The sequence below is a fragment of the Calonectris borealis genome, chromosome 3 (assembly GCF_964195595.1).
Source record: "Calonectris borealis chromosome 3, bCalBor7.hap1.2, whole genome shotgun sequence".
NCBI lineage: Eukaryota > Metazoa > Chordata > Aves > Procellariiformes > Procellariidae > Calonectris > Calonectris borealis.
Genome location: NC_134314.1, coordinates 24,905,782 through 24,923,532, shown reverse-complemented (window position 1 = coordinate 24,923,532; position 17,751 = coordinate 24,905,782). Strand labels below are relative to the sequence as shown.

Below are 17,751 nucleotides of genomic sequence, written 5' to 3'. Positions count from 1 at the left end.
TTCATTAATAGATCTAACTGGACATTCAAATACGAGGAAGTGTCAGTGACTCAAATTAGATTGTTAAATGGGTCACTGCCTGCTTCTGGCTGGAATCAGTATAAATCCTCGCTGTATCAGAAGGTCTAAGAATGGAGAGATGAAGATCCAGAGCTTAAGATATTTACTGTATATATATATTTTTACTGTAATTGTAGCCTTTGCACTAGTTATCTACAGTCACTCTAAGACATATGAGATCAGTGTAAATTATCTTTTACTTCATATTAGAAACCAGCTGTTCCGATTCATTACTTGCTTTTGTCTAAGCATCCACATGATGTATGGTATATGTTTTGGAAGTTTGAAACACACTTCATGTTTGCCTATTTTTCCAAGAGAAAGTACAGGTGATTTATTTAATTTAAAAAAGAAATTAGCCTTTTTTAATTCATCATGAGACAAAAAAACCCACAGAAGACTATTTTAGAACTTTACGGCTTTCAAGGTTTTGCAATAAGCAAAAATAATTTTTCACCCCCTAGCCAACTTCTTGTACTTGTCCTGTATTGGTGAACAATCAAAAGGACGTTCTTATTCATTCTAGGATTTGAAAAATCACAGAGGTTAATATCGTTGATTTTGTCCTCCATTGAAAGTTTTCCATAAAGTAACATGGTAAATAAGAACATCTCTACACTTTGGAAATAGACTCACATATCTTTTTGAAGTCATATCTTTCTTTGTTAAAACCTATAGTAAAACAAAAATTACTGCAGGCTCAGCATCTGAAATAAAAGGTGACAGATTGACTTTAATACCTCAGTTCTGCTGTTGATTTCTCCAGACAGGAGAGAACAGACTAGGCTGTAAGGGTTTACCTCTTATAGCCTTACTTCAATGGTGATTTCAGAGATTATACTTCTGTTAGCCTTTATGAATAATTGTGAAAAATAATCTGATTTTATGAAACCTCAGAAGATAGAGTCACGTATAAATGCTAATTTCATTCAAGATGAGCTCACAAAACTGAAAAGGAAAAAAGACTATCAAACACCTTAAGGGTGAGAGAATATTTTCTATTTCACTGAACTGCATAACCAAGTGATATGTACCTCACAAAACGGAAATTTTAACTTTTTGGAGAAACTATTGGCAATACATAGCTAACTTTGGAAGTATTGTATAAAGATAAACTAATGTTTTTCAAATATTTAGATTTGATGTCCAGTTTCATACTATTATTTTGCTTCTACAAGGTGTATGATGGAAAAGACAGTTCCTCACGCTCTCTGGGAGCCTTCACCAAAAATGACATGATGGGAGTTATCCTTAATAGCACGTCTAACCATCTGTGGATAGAGTTTAATACCAATGGATCTGATACTGACCAAGGATTTCAGCTCACTTACACAAGTAAGTAGCTCGCAAATATGGTCTCATTGACTGTTTTGTGGGGAAATGTGTATTTCTCAGCTGCAGTGATTTCTCATGGAATGGTGAAGATAATTTCCTAGAATGTACTGTGGTTAGGAGAATAAATTTTACTTGTCTACATGACTGGATAGGTGTTAGTAATTTAAGAACATTACTAAAGGCAAAATTGTAACCTTTCAAATTTATAAAGCATTATTATTTTGAAGACTTAGCAGTGGGATTTGAAAAAGAGTGAATTGTGACATATGTGGTTTGAATATATTAGTGTAGCAGAAAACTTATACAGAGTCAGATTTTTAAAATGGAACATTCAATTCCTTGCAGTCAAATTGGAAAAAAAAAAAAAAGAGTACAAATGAGAATAAAAAGAATACAGCGTGCCTGGGTGCACAGTCTTAATGTGTCTTGACTGCTTGTCAGGATCAGGGTGGAGTATGTTGCCAGGAGACCCGAGTAAACAAGTTTTGAGGAACAGTGCACTTGTCCCACAGTTCGCACGTAATTAATTTAGGTAGTTTAGCTGGCAAAACAATGAGTCTTTTGCAGGGGATAACTCTGGGGATAACTAGCTTGTTTCCAACACACATTAAGAGATATTTTGTCCACGTTTCAAGGAATCTCCAAGTTCCCTTTACCTTCAATTTACTGCCTTTTACATCAGCTGCCATGAGCTCCTCTTGAATCCTGCAGAGCAGAGCACCACGTCATACTGTGGCACAGAAACAGAATCATAGCTCTTTCTAGTACATCTGCTGGTTTCCCTTTGGATTGGAGCCAGCTGTGGAATAAGCAGAAATCATTTACTTTCCCTTCTGTATCTGCTGTGCCTGGTAAATTTGAAATTTTATCATCCTACCTTTAGCATTTTTTTTCTTACACAACCATAAAGGAAAGGAAGGTTTCCCAGGCTAGATTGAAACGAAGAAGTTCCTAACAAACTCTCAAGACTCAGTTTGGAGTTTTAGAAAGCAGGTATTCTTTATTGCAGCACTGGACGTACAGGAGGTTGCTCCACCTAGCGTGCGTGCCAAATCACTTAACCATAGAAGTTATATACAGTTAGAGTATACATATTCATTACATTTCCCGGAATTCATTAACATATGCAAAAGTCTTAGTCTTCACACATACTTAGTTCTAGCTCCTGGTTTAAGTAGCGTAATTCTCACTAGCACCACCCTCTTATCTCAAGATACAAGGTTGGCCTCCTTATCTAGAATACTAAGTTTCAAGGCCTTTTTATCTACTATGTGTCAGGTCAGCCTATTCACAAGGTATTCCTAACCATCTGCATCATTTCAACCAAAGAACTGTAAATCTCTTCATTGTTCCTTCGTACTTGACGTTAATCCCTATCAAGATGAAATGTATTAAAGTGATTTATTTCATTTTATTTTATTTTATTTTAAATCTAGATAGTATATGTTCTTTCATTTTGTTTCAGAATCCAGAAAGAAATACTGGGCAAATCTACTCTGATTTGCCTATAGAGACTGTAGAATTTTTCCTTTGAAAAAAGGAACAAAACATTTGTTTTAAAAATAATCTTATTTTAAGGGCTCTGATTTCAAGGGACTTGAATCAGTTCCTTTCAAATCCTGCTACAGTGATCAGTTCCACCTACCGTTTAGAAACAGCATTTTATCTAAAGATGGAATTTTGCTTAATTTCTGCATCCAATAGGTTGATTTTGTTACACTTCAGTTTGCAATTCTAATAAGATTTGCTCTCCCATACTGGATTTTTCCATGTAAGTTAACATATGATAATTCATGTCTTAAGGCTTTTTTTCCTGGCTGTTTGATTAGTTTTGAATCTGTTGTCTATTCTTCCAAGTATTTTCACATTCATTTCTGGTTATTCCCTGTCTGGTTGCTGAGTTTTTGCTGCCCACAAGGGATACATCAACTGCCCTTAATTGTTGGTCTTCATAGTACTTTTCTTCCCATTAATGCTATTGAAATTAAGATTAGTGCAGCTTTGAAGCTTGAATTTTAGAACCATGCAATGTGTTATTAAAAAGACTAACTTAAAAGTTTACTATTTCAGTTCTGTGCAACTACCTTTCCATCTTTTTTTAACATTGTGAATTCTGTGGATGATGTTAAATTTACAAATACAACAGAAGAAAAAGCTAATGATCCATGAGAACAGAAATGTGGATAAAGAAACTTTTATTTCTGTTTTCAGAATCTGATTACTGACATAATAAAACAGAATTCTATAAACTCAGAATCTAACTTGTTTGTATAAATTGTAGAAATCAGAATATAAGCAGATATTAAAAGGAAACCTGTAAAGGATTCAAGTTCTAATGAAATCTGCTACACAGGAAATTGCTTCAGGGTAAGAACAACACTGAATGGAAGCTAGAAATTAGAGTAATTTTATTCTTTGATCTATAACTACAAGATGGTTTCAAGGAAATGGATTTAGCACAATGGGTAGAGAGATTTTTTTACTGGAAAGGATCATGAAACAATCTGTATTCTTTCTCAACTGTTTTGAGAAACTAAGAGATATTTTGACTGAGGACTAAAATTATAGTGATATTGTATTTAAGGAAACAGCTTCAGAACAATTGAGACAATAACATTTTGTTAATATTTTAGCCTGAGATTTGTAGGGTAAGTATGTACGAATGAAAGTCAATGAAACTGTAGTTTGAGGAATAGCTGAATCTGAGTCTACCAGAGGAGAAAAAAACAAGAGGAACAAAGAAGAAAACTTGTCTACTTCATGTAAAACTAGTTTATATAAAGCCACTTCCTTAAAACTAGGGTGAAAATGTGTTAGGATGAATAAGGGAAAGTGCCTGTTTTCATTTATAGTACCTCTACACTAGTGTCAGAGGGAATGACTGTGAATGTTCATATCTCACTGCTGAGGAAATGACAACATAAGCTTGATGGGACTAAATTTTTTACCTGAGGATGATCTCAGGTTTCAGTAAATTATTCCGTTGTAAATGTCTTTTATATACCAATGACATAGGAAGTAAGAGTCTTTTGATGTGAGAAGTTAGTGGATTATTTTAGTCTTAAGAATGAAGCCAAAATTGTACAAATTTTCCATGATGTTATTTCTTACTCCTCTCAAATAGAGCTTGCAAAAATAGCAAAGTTTTTCTTTGCCCCCCTCCCCAATATATTTTCCTTTTAACCATCATGGGAAGTGTTTGTAAAATCTAAGGAACAAAAAAGGACTTTTGAGATGGCTTTAATTCCCTAAGAGTAGAGGACATCAATAGAGATCTGCATGTAAAAATATAAGTTTATATATGTTGTAGCCACAACTGACTCATGTGACTGTTACTTTTTTGGTTGAGAAAAATGTCAGTTCTTCTTTCATAATTTCAGTTTTATAATATGGGGGATTTTTTTTTTCCCCTGTCCAATTAGAACTTTTCTCCCTGAGACACCTCTAGTTTTTGTGAGGAAGAGAAGATGTAGCCATAGGAATTCCCACAGCTGGACCTATCTTTCCTGTTCACTGCTCAGTTAGAAGACTTGGCCATTCTGGTATAAAGATCCCAGTGCTTTGTCCTGTCGTGTCAGTAGTATTTAATGTTAAACTGACATTCAAATTAAAACAAAATCTTATTGAAGTCACACAGTGACAGGCAGTAAAAGAAAAACACAGCTGTCTAGTAAAAGTAACAGACTGCAACTTTAAATAAGGAGCAATGCAGTACAGCCTCTGAATAACAAACAGGCAGTCTCCCTGGGGTGTCTAACCACTCCCCCATCACAGTCCTGACAAAAGAGGAATTTTAATAGGGGCTGTTTTCACTCATCATGTGGAGAACTGAACTTACTCTCACTTGTGTCACAAGTGCTTCCTTGCTACTGTTTAATCCTCATTCCTTGAACATAGTCTCACTTTTCTTAGCTATTGGAAAAACAAAAACAGTCCCTCCACACTTTATTATACATGTCACATACAAATGTTTTGTGATGCTGTGAGTACTGCCTAATGCTGACTACTCTGTGGCCTGTATGGAGTTGTACAGATCACAGAGTACTCAGCACTATACTGTACTTCCACAGCGATCACTCTTAACTCCTATGAAGATAACTTCTACAGTAATTTTACCTGTGTCTTATTTGGTGCACATAGATATCAATGAAAAATTACTTTCATAGTTTCTGTTTGCCAGTAGCTGTGTTGTTGGTTATCTTTTAAAGACATTGCCATTTTATGTACGTGTCTAAAATTCATAGAAAGAAAGTAAACCACTTAATCTTCATATCTCAAAACAAAGACTGCAACAAAGAAGGCAGTGTTTGTGCTTCCCATTCAAATACCTGTCCATCCTTTTTTCTCAGTAAAAGTTCCCAGCAGTTGAGAAGAAAACACTCTTTCCCTTCACAGTACGGGCTAGAACTCTCAAAACTCATTTCTTCTCATGGTGCCTGAAGATGGGTGTCTATATTCATGATACCATCCACCCATGTCCTCAGAAAGTATCCTGGGGTTGTGATGTGTAAGGAACTTTACCACTATGTAGAACTGCTTTTTGGACTCTCCTCAGACCTGAGGGCTTTTATCAAATTCCTTGCACTGGCAGTTGCCTGCCTGAGATAAAATTGCTCTCCATCCTTATCCAGAGATCTACTTTTTTAGGAGCAGCTTATCTAGCTCTCTACGGCAATTTCATGGTTCCTCAGTCCTGTGCAAGATACAATAGAAGCAAAACCTTCACTTATCTGTAGAATAAGCCTTGGAGTCCATTTTAATGAATCAGTGGAAGGGACCATCCAGGAATACTGACAGATATTATCTGTAGGAACGTGCCTGGCTGCATTGGGCGACTCAGCAGTATGTTCTGCCTCACAACAGACTCCTGTGTGTTTCAGAAACATGCAAAACTAGTTACAGACTTTATAAAGTCTGAAAACCCTTCAGAGATTTGTGGTATACTCTGTAGCTAGATTTTAACTTTCTGAAGGCCTTTCACTCACCTGTTCCTAATTCACTGCTATAAATGAAAAATGAAGTTCCGTGTTAGTTCCTCAAGACTTGTCTTTCATTTGCATCCTCCATTTCCCTATGACGTGAAATTAGATATTTTCCTGCACTTTGGTATGAAGATGGAAATGAGGGCTGGAAAAATTCTCACTAAGGCTTTGTAATTTTGAGAGTGAATGTTATGTAGACTCAGATCTTAACTTAATGTTAACTTCTGCCAACTTTGAATCCATGACCATTTATTTCACTGAAAGCAGAATTCTGGGTTATCATTTCTGCCAGAAGAGTGGGCAAGATTCAGGCCCTCGAGCTGTGCTCAACTCCATAGAACTTGCATCAAACTCTATCTCTAGTGTTTCTAAACACTCTAGTGTTTCTAAAAGAAAACAGATTTAGGATTGTGCATGGATAGATTTATTCTTTTTAAATGTAGGTTTAATATTTTATTTGCATTTAACATCCTCTATATTTAGCATGAACAGTTAGCAGTTTTACAAATTTTTTTAATTGGTCTCAAGATATACTTTTCAGTTTTAGAAACAAAATTCTGAAATACATTTCTCAGACATGATGCACTGGTTTGGCATTCATACTATTCTGTATTGCTAAAGACTTAGTTCTAATTTTCAGTTTAAAAGTTCTGTGTTACAAACATTCTCTACCCCTACATCTTTCAAGAGATAATGAAAGTTAGTGCATGGAAGGTGAATCTGAATTAGCATAATCTAATCCAATCAGGTTTAAACCTGGAAATTAATTTAAGAGAATCCCAAGCTGAAATTTAATTTAGTTCATTTCCTATTCTACAGTAATCGAAAACGTTAAAAGAATGTCAGTGAAAACAATGTTCTGAAACTGCAAACTCAGTCAATTATTCTAGCACACAAGCAGACTCAAATTCAGAAATATAGTGGCTTTGCCTGAGGCTGTATAGTGTCAGTTGAGCAGAACAATCCAGTAATGAAAAGAAGCTCTTGCAGTTTCCTTTCAGTAACTAAGTGGTGTATAAGATCTGTTCCAAAGAGAACCTTCACACACCGCAGTAAAAACGTAAGACAAAATTAAATGAAAATAAACAAAAGGCATACTCTTTAAATAAGTATGTCTTAACCTATACGTATATATATTCACAGGTCATTTTAAGAGCAGTACAATTATGTGATTAACCCCAAATTAATGTAAGCTGTCTTGAATGCATAGAAAAACTATTCTAAAAGAAAGTCAAAGTTGCAAAATTGAGAAGTAAAATTTTAATAAATGCAAAAGAAAGGTTTGTTAGACATTTTAATTTGGTTCACTCATGTACAAGAATTATGATATCCTGTTTAATAACATGATCACATCATAGTCTTCTCCCTCCCTCCCCTGCAAAAAAGTAAACTGCCTTCTGCTTCCAAATATAGTCAATACTTACATAATCCGGCCACATTCTCAGAGCTATGCTTCTCCTGTGCACTGAACAATATATCTGTTCAGGGCAATATGATAAGGGAAGATTTTTTTAAAATGTTATTCTGTGAAAATTAAAAGGTTTCACCAGATTAGAATGAATTTGTATTCAGTTTTAAAGCATAGGAAAAAAAAACCTTGAATAAGGCATTCAGGATTTTCAGTACAGAAGTCTTTATTAAGGTTTTCCATTGTGGTGAATTTCAAAATATCAGTGTTTTTGCTTTGGTGTTGTTTCTTCTGTTCAGAATGAAACTGAACTTTGATTTCATAACCTAATTCATTAAATACTTCCTCTGTATGGGTCTACCTCACAGAATAAGTAACATATCAAATTCTGCAATCTAAAAATAATTTGGATAAAATTAGGATTTAAGGAACTGCTGTTTAAAACCAAAAAGACCCAATGGTTACCTGTTTCTCTGTTTACATGTCATACTGTGGCTTGTTTGCATGTCATGTTTTTTCCTGCAACCAAAGTTCCCAGTGCCCCAAAATTAAAGAAGAAAACCATTATTAGTAAATGAGCAGAAAACATGAAGGTCTTTTTTACAAACAGAAGACATTCAGAGAATTTAGATGAAATTAAGCATCTTTTCATATCATCATAATCAGTATAGTGTAATCTGTATTTTTAGAGCCATACCTTAAAGTTTTGAAACTTTTTGGCAAAGAAACAAAATAAGGTATCATGTTATGATCTTTTTTAAAAACAAAAAGCTATAGATTAATCCAGAAAGTTTATAAGTAAAAAAAAAAAAAAATAGCAATCCCACCCCCCCTCCAAATCCCCAAAACTTTGTAAATATATTGGTCTTATATTTTAAAATATATTGGTCTTATAACACTCTGTATAATTAAGGTTGTTTTCCACATTTCATTAAAAGACTTTTTTAATCATGTATGAAACTGCTGAATTTAACTTTGGTAGACAAAGTAGGTGCCAAATACCTTTTTCTTTTTTTTTTTTCCCTAAGATAAAAACAATGAAAACCATTTTATTTGGTGAATATAAGCATTGTATTAACCTTTTATTTGAAAAGTTATATTATCACATGCTTTGGAGACGAAAAATGCTGGCATGGTGATGTTTGTGCCACAGTTTGGCGTTTTGCCCATCTCAGGAAAATCTTCCCAAATTTGTGAGGATATAAATCTTTAGCTAGATAGATTTTATATGAGCAAGCCTTACCCTATGAATGAGCACTCCAAAATACTTTTTCTTTAATGAGTGCCCTCAGTAGTCCTGGATTAGGATGGAGGTGAACAGTTTGTCCATTTGTACTGGGTTTGGCTGGGATGGAGTTAATTTTCTTCAGCTAATGCTGAGCAATGCTTACACAGTGTCAAGGGCCTTCTCTGTTACTTACTCTGCCACCCCAGCAGGTGGGCAAGAGGGTGGGAGGTGACATAGCCAGGACAACTGACCTGAGTTGAACAATGAGATATTCCATACCATGTGACGTCATGCTTAGCAATAAAACTTCGGGGAATTTTTTCTGAAGTAGCCGTTGCTTAGGGACTGACTGGGCATCAGTCCGCTGGTGATAAGCGATTGCTTTTGCATCACTTGTTTGTTGTTTTTTTTTTTCCCTTTTTGTTTTCCTTCACTTACTAAACTGTCTTTATCTTGACCCATTGATTTTCTTGCTTTTGTCTTTCCCATTCTCTCCCCCATCCCGCTGTGGGGGAGTGAGAGAGCAACTAGTGGGGGCTTACCTGCCAACCGGGGTCAACCCGCCAACCATCCTGTGTTCTCAGTGCCTACTGTCTTGTAGGTAGCCTGAAAAAGTGAGTATAGTGCTGTTTGGTTGCAATAGCAAGGAAATAAAATCTAGACTTGGAGAGGAGGGAAGAAGAGAGAAGGAAGGGAGTAGATGGACACCTCTCATCTTTCCGTGTTTGCAGCTTGGAATAAGGGAAGCTGCAGAACCAAACCAAAGAGACTTGAGGAGAAGTGCTGCAGGCAAGAAGAGCACCATGGGGTATTGGGAAAGATGATGTTTGAGACAAAAAGTCTGGGATACACATGTAAGGGAGGAGGAGAGCAAGACAAGCTCTCCATTGAAAGCATATGGAGTGGAGGACTGAGACTGCATTGGCTAGAAGAAGGTTCCAAGAATGAAACTGGGAAGAGGAAGAATCACAAAACATAGAACAGTAGTGGCATGCTATGATAGGAGTACAGGCTGAATAGTCCATGATTATTAAACTGTGTTCTCCAAAAACACTTGGAGTGAAATCCAGGCTTCTGTTTGCATTAAAATATGTGTATTGCAAATATACATACACAAGATGAATGTTTTCTAAAAAAGCTCGCTGAACACTTCAAAAGCAAAACATTTTAATTAGTTTCCGACAATTACATAATTTATCATACTTAAATCACTGAATTATCCCTCTGTGCATGGGATTAGAAAGAAGAAAGATGTTAACTATTTCTCATCATTCAAGATATTTGATATGAGGTATAAGAACATGTGAAAAAGGTAATTTGTGAAAGGTTATTTTGATTTGGTTCTGATACTTGCCAGTTATAGAATCACAGAATCATAGAATCATAGAATCATTTAGGTTGGAAAACACCTTTAAGATCATAAAGTCCAACCGTTAATGTAGCACTGCCAAGTCCACCACTAAACCATGTCCCTAAGCACCACATCTACACGTCTTTTAAATACCTCCAGGGATGGTGACTCAACTACTTCCCTGGGCAGCCTGTTCCAATGTTGTGGAGTGAAGAAATTTTTCCTAATCTCCAATCTAAACCTCCCCTGGCGCAACTTGAGGCCATTTCCTCTTGTCCTATCACTTGTTACTTGGCAGAAGAGACCGACACCCACCTCGCTACAACCTCCTTTCAGGTAGTTGTAGAGAGCAATAAGGTCTCTCCTGAGCCTCCTTTTCTTCAGGTTAAACAGTCCCAGTTCCCTCAGCCACTCCTCATAAGATTTGTGGTCTAGACCCTTCACCATCTTGGTTGCCCTTCTTTGGACACGCTCCAGCACCTCAATGTCTTTCTTGTAGTGAGGGGCCCAAAACTGAACACAGGATTCGAGGTGCGGCCTCACCAGTGCCAAGTACAGGGGCACGATCACCTCCCTACTTCTGCTGGCCACGCTATTTCTGATACAAGCCAGGATGCCATGGGCCTTCTTGGCCACCTGGGCACACTCCTGGCTCATATTCAGCTGGCTATCGACTGACATCCCCAGGTCCTTTTCCTCTGGGCAGCTTTCCAGCCACTCTTCCCCAAGCCTGTAGCATTGCATGGGGTTGTTGTGACCCAGGTGCAAGACCCAGTACTTGGCCTTGTTGAACCTCATACAGTTGGCCTCGGCCCATTGATCCAGCCTGTCCAGGTCCCTCTGCAGAGCCTTCCTACCCTCGAGCAGATCAACACTCCCGTCCAACTTGGTGTCATCTGCAAACTTACTGAGGGTGCACTCGATCCCCTCATCCAGATCATTCCTAAAGATATTAAACAGAACTAGCCCCAATACTGAGCTCTGGGAAACATCACTTGTGACCGGCTCCTAACTGGATTTAATTCCATTCACCACAATTCTTTGCGCCCGGCCATCCAGCCAGTTTTTTACCCAGCAAAGAGTACGCCCATCCAAGCCATGAGCAGCCAGTTTCTCCAGAATGCTGTGGGAAATGGTGTCAAAGGCTTTACTAAGGTCTAGGTAGACAACATCCACAGCCTTTCCCTCATCCACTAAGCAGGTCACCTTGTCATAGAAGGAAACCAGTTTAGTCAAGCAGGACCTGCCTTTCATAAATCCATGCTGACTGGACCCGATCGCCTGGTTGTCCTGTACGTGCTGCGTGATGGCACTCAAGATGATCTGCTCCTTAACCTTCCCTGGCACCGAGGTCAGACTGACAGGCCTTTACTTCCCCAGATCCTCCTTCCGGCCCTTCTTGTCCACCTTGATGGGTGTCACATTTGCTAACCTCCAGTCAACTGGGACCTCCCCAGTTAGCCAGGGCTGCTGATAAAGGATTGAAAGTGGCTTGGTGAGCATTTCTGCCAGCTCCTTCAGTACCCTTGGGTGGATCCCATTGGGCCCAAGACTTGTGCATGTCTTGAGTGGTGTAGCAGGTCATTAACCATTTCCCCTTGGGTTATGGGGGCTTCATTTTGCTCCCCGTGCCTGTCTTCCAGCTCAGGGGACTGGGTACCCAGAGGACAACTGGTCCTACTATTAAAGACTGAGGCAAAGAAGTCATTAAGTACCTCAGCCTTTTCCTCATCCTTTGTCACTATGTTTCCCCCTGCTTCCAATAAAGGATAGAGATCTCCCTAGCTCTCCTTTTGTTGCTAATGTATTTATAGAAACATTTTTATTGTCTTTTATGGCAGTAGCCAGATTAAGTTCTAGTTGGGCTTTGGTTCTTCTAATTTTCTCCCTGCATAGCCTCACGACATCCTTGTAGTCCTCCTGAGTTGCCTGCCCCTTCTTCCAAAGGTCATAAACTCTCCTTTTTTCCTGACTTCCAGCCAAAGCTCTCTGTTCAGCTAGGCCGGTCTTTTTCCCCGCCGGCTTGTCTTTCAGCACGTGGGGACGCCTGCTCCTGCTCCTTTAAGATTTCCTTCTTGAAGAATGTCCAGCCTTCCTGGACTCCTTTGCCCTTCAGGACTGCCTCCCAAGGGACTCCCTCAACCAGACTCCTAAACAGGCCAAAGTCTGCCCTCCAGAAGTCCAAGGTAGCAGTTCTCCTAACCCCCCTCCTTACTTCTCCAAGAATTGAAAACTCTATCATTTCATGATCGCTGTGCCCAAGACAGCCTCCAACCATCACATCACCCACAAATCCTTCTCTGTTCACAAATAAACCTTTTGAAGGATTCCTGACTTTTCTGTGTATAGGTCGGAGATTCTCATCTGATCTAAAGCCACTAGATTTTCCTGTTGTAATTCACATCTATTATCAAGAAAAGAGCTGCTTTTCAAAATCTCCTGTTATAAAGTTTAAAATGCAGTTATGCTTTGAAGGTGAGAAGGAGAGGGACTAGCAGAGATCACGACAGATGTCCATATACATGTCTTGTTTTACATTTATATTGAAATTCTATCTTTAGAATATGAAAGTAAGATTTTTCAGTGATGTCAATTCAGGTAGGCTTCTTAAGTGTATTTGTTTCTCATGTGCTGATGTATGCGTCCCAGCTATAGCATGTGTTTTAAATTTGCAACCAGATTTCAGCTGAATTCATAATCTCAGAAGTGCTAGCTTAAAGATTATGTTGATCTAAGAGTGATTATTCTAGTAAAGACTGTGAGGAAATGAATGCATTTGTAATCACTGAAGCGTTTGGTAGATGTTAAGCCAGAGTACCTTGCACTAAATAACACGAGAAAAAAATATATGTGTTCATGCTATTTCGTTTCCTTTTCTTCCCCTCCCCCAAAAAAAGGTCTGACCAGCACTCTTCTCACAAGTAACGTACAGAATATTTTTAAGTACTGGCTGTATCCGTCATTTCCCCGCTGATTATAAAGGGGGCTTAGACATGGAGCGTTCCTGAAGATATCTCTCTATAGACACTTGAAATTAAAGTTCTTAATCTCACTTGGAATCTCACCTTTAATCCCTGCTTCTCTTATATTGAGTATAAATTAGAATTAATTATTCATTTTCTTGCTGATTGCAAAGCTTACTTGATGTTTTAATAGTATTTCCCCATCTTTAACAAATAGTAATATTAATAGGAAATTATATGAGTATAAATTTGCTCATCTAAGCTGAGATCATTGATAGTGTTAACCTACACCTATATTACTTTTTCAAGACCTGTTCTTCTTTAGATTAGGCATCTAAAGTTTTGCAAATATCCCAGCTGGCATTTCTTTTAAAATGCCTTTTTAAAGTTTTGCCTGGTAGGCTTTCTATTTAGAGTTCATACTACAAACTGCCAGAGTCCATAGAAGTTACAACACAATTCATGTTTTTTTGAATTTCCAAGAAGAAATTACCTTCAAATTTTTTTTTCTTTTACAGCTTGGTGGCTACAGTATTTCTTTACTTGCTGGTTACAGTGTTCTGGGATCATATCTGAGGCCAAGGTTCCATGACCATTAAAAATGAATCTGTGCAGCACCAGAACACCCAGCAGTGCAAATCTGATCTGAATCTGGCATGGACACATGACTGAATTCCTGTAAAATTATCTAGAGCATACAGAAGGAAACTTATGAGCATTTTGTGCTTTTATGCTAGTTTTATATATAGTTTGGCATAAAGTCAGAATGGCATTGACAAACAATAATTAATCCAACATAAAGCTTGTAAATAAAGTTAACCTGTCAGAAATCGTTGAACAAATTTGCACCATGGGACCACAGTATTAAGGGCTGTGATGTTCCATTTCTTTTACTGTCAGTTCAATTATTTCTTCTCTTTTAAGTCTTCTCTTTCACCTCCATGGGTAAAGTTTTAATTGCCATAGTATACTTTGCACCAAAGCATGAACAAGATTTACTAAGCCAGAAAGAAAAAAAAAGAAGGAATAAAACCCTGCAGCCTAATTTCTTGGGTGCTTATAGGGGACCTATATTCTGGTCCCTAATAACAGTGTGCTTATATGTTCTACTAAGACAGACATAATGTAACAGCATTCCTTTGTGTAGGAAGTAAAATTCGGATGAGTACCACAGCTCGCAATTCAGACTGTCTTTCTTGTTTTTGTCCACATTCTGGACCGGAACTCATAACTTTTTTTTCTCATTGTCGTGGTTTAACCTGGCAGGCAGCCAAATACCACGCAGCCGCTCGCTCACTCCCTCCCCCTCCAGCGAGACGGGGAGAGAATCGGAAGAGTGAGAGTAAGAAAAACTCGTGGGCTGAGATGAAGATAGTTTAATAGAACAGAAAAGAGAAAATAACAATAATGATAGAATATACAAAATGAGTGATGCACAATGTAATTGCTCACCACCCGCGCTGACCGATAACCAAGTAGCGATCGGTACTTCCTGGATCACGCCCACCATTCATATACTGAGCATGATGTCACATGGTATGGAATACCCCGTTGGCCAGCTGGGCTGGCTGTCCTGATTATGTTCCCTCCCATCTTGTGTACCTAGCTCAGTCAGTAGGCACGGGAGCTGTACTTGGACTAGGAGGGCACTTAGCAACAACTGAAAACATCAGTGTGTTATCAACATTCTCCTCATACTAAATCCAAAACACAGCACTAGGAAGAAATTTAACCCTATCCCAGCTGAAACCAGGACACTCATACTCTTCATAGAAGTCTTAGTATTGAACTCAAGGTTAGAGTTTCCAGGTAGGGACCAAATACCTAAAAGTTGGTAATGCATACCTTTTAGATGCTTACTTTTTTGTGTGTCTGGCTTTAGGAGAATGATTATTTCAAAATACCTTAGGACTTCTTCCAGAAATAGGAGCAGGAAATTACTTATTTTAGATTACTTATTTTTCATATAGTCACTGTAGGTTTACATGCAGTGTAAATGTACATATATATATGGTAAGTAAACTGTATTCTTCCTTTCAAAATAGGTGAAGAGAACATTTGCAGATATCTCAGAACTTCATCAGCTTCTCTTAAAAGTACGCTGTACTATATAGAATCCCTGAGAATCTCCCTTGGGGACACAAAATGAACACTTGCTTCTTCTACCTGAATTCGTATTGAAGACAGGTTTTTGAGGGTCGAAACTTGAAGCTGAACTGAAAGGTGTGCTCCAGGGATGCACTTAGCATACTCTACCCACTAATGGACACAAAAGCTAGTCCAAAGTAAAAAATCTTTGGTGCAGATAGTGTGGACATCGTGTCCTCAGCTTCATTGTTTCACTGCCCAGATTTGCTTCTACTGTACTGCACTACTTACTAATGTAGATAGAACCACAGTAGCCATCATAATTAAACTGAGTTTAAAGAAGTTGTAATTAGTAGTCTACATACATTACAGACATGTCAATAATTTTTACCCTGAAAACTGATATTTCTACATTTCTGATTATTTATATCAAATATGACTGAACATTCACGTTGGATAAATAGTGTCAGGAGGTGATAGCCAACCATCAAGAGGTATGCTGTCTGTTTTGGTTTTAATTTAACTGGCTTTTATGCATTCATTGTTCTGATAATCCTATGATGAAACTCAGGAATAAGGTAATTGGCAGCAATTTGCCAGTACAATAATCTTTTTCAGCAGTAAGAATATTGGCAGAATTTCTCTGACTGCTGGCTCGTTTCAATGTCAGGTAAACCCGAGTACTGTAATTGTATGGAGCTCATGACCATATTTCCCCACTTGAAAGTTCGTAACATCTACTTTAACACTGAAGTTCTGTTGCAACATCTCAACAATGAATTTTCACAACAATATGGTTCTTTAGGACAAATTACACCTGAGCGTCAGGAAAATCGGGAATGGAAAGTTCTGGGTTTTGTGTATGATGAGAAGGGGAAGAAATTGGATAAGAAGAGCTGAAAAGGCAGCTTGCCTGCAAACACACAGGGCAAGATCCTGCTAGATTTGCACACAATTAGCAGCACCTACTTACATGTGAAATTTTTAATAGGCCTACTGGAAAACAGAGATAGTCTTGCTTGTGGAAAAGTGTAGTGAACATGTGGCCACAAATTATGTACTGTCATGCTTATATTTTTTCTAGAGTATTCAAAGTGGCATTTTAAAAATTTGGCATAAAAACCAGCAATTAGTTTGTTGGATGTCCTTACAGGGAATATTCTACTTTTTTCAGATACAAAAAGCAATAATACTCTTTATTTTGTCATACTGAATGTTTATACCTAATATTTTTTTCTAGGCAAAATATTTTGAAAACAACCCTAAAAATAGACACTACCACTGGACTTTTCCTGAACTAGCAACAATTAACAGAAATTAAAACCAATATTTATTTTCCAAGGTGGTCTTTTGATAAAAATATCTGAATAATCTAAACAAAACAGCAAATGAAGTGTTTAGTGTCTCAAGGATATTTAGGTTTACGTTTTATATTTTTGCTTCCAGTTAGATATTTTTATTTGCATGTTATTTTTTTCTGTATTGTGTGTGAAATAGGAAATTGAATTCTGACACCCAAGACAGTGAGTGGTTATGTTCGTTACAATCAGCTTATCTAGCACTTTACCCCAAATAAATATTTGATTAGATTTGAATCTAAAATATACTGACAGAAAATCTTAACTCCTCTATTGATATAAATGGTCCCACAGAGTCTCAAAAATAAGATTTAAAAAAGCAATATATTTCTGTATGGGACTTCATGTCCTCTGACACATGCACAGGCTGAGAAATTCCTATATGTACTGCTGTGTACACAGACACGGTGTCTTTACCAAAGTTGTTTTTTCCTACTTATAACTTGCAGAGGTATTTTGTCATTTACAGATAGAGAAATACAGTTCAGCAATTATTTGTAGAGTATGAGGCTCTTGAAGAAGCAGGCAATTCAACTTGGGATAGTGCTATTGACAGGTGAAAAAGTCTTTCCACATTTGGAGAATGATGGCTCAAGAAGAACTGTAAAAGTATGCTAGATTTAGAGACACTTCATTTACATTTATGATATTTATGTTAAAAGACTAAATGGACAAAATCATTAAATTTCATGTGATTGATCTAGACCAGTCTGAGGTGGAGGAGAGGAAAAGCCAGTAAGTAATTAACTATTTTATTCTCCTGTTATTGCAACACTAATTGAATTTTATGTTATATACAGAAGTTCTAGGCAAACTTTATTTATTTATTTGTTAGTATTTTATTTCATTATAATCATACACACAACTACACAAACTTTTGAAATGAAAATCAATGTTTTTTAACATGTGGATGCTATGATATATACATATTACATATGTAGCAATATAACAGAAGTAATTTCAAAACCATGTTAATCA

The 17,751-nt window shown here is 37.3% G+C and overlaps 1 protein-coding gene across 1 annotated transcript in view; it reads left to right on the top strand.

Annotated features, from left to right (window-relative positions):
• CSMD1 (CUB and Sushi multiple domains 1) overlaps nucleotides 1-17,751 on the top strand; it is a 1,311,413-nt gene that overhangs the window by 1,040,594 nt on the left and 253,068 nt on the right. Inside the window, exon 23 of the mRNA XM_075145187.1 lies at nucleotides 1,239-1,395. Within this exon, the coding sequence (XP_075001288.1) occupies nucleotides 1,239-1,395 (157 nt within the window). The remainder of the gene's footprint in view (nucleotides 1-1,238; nucleotides 1,396-17,751) is intronic.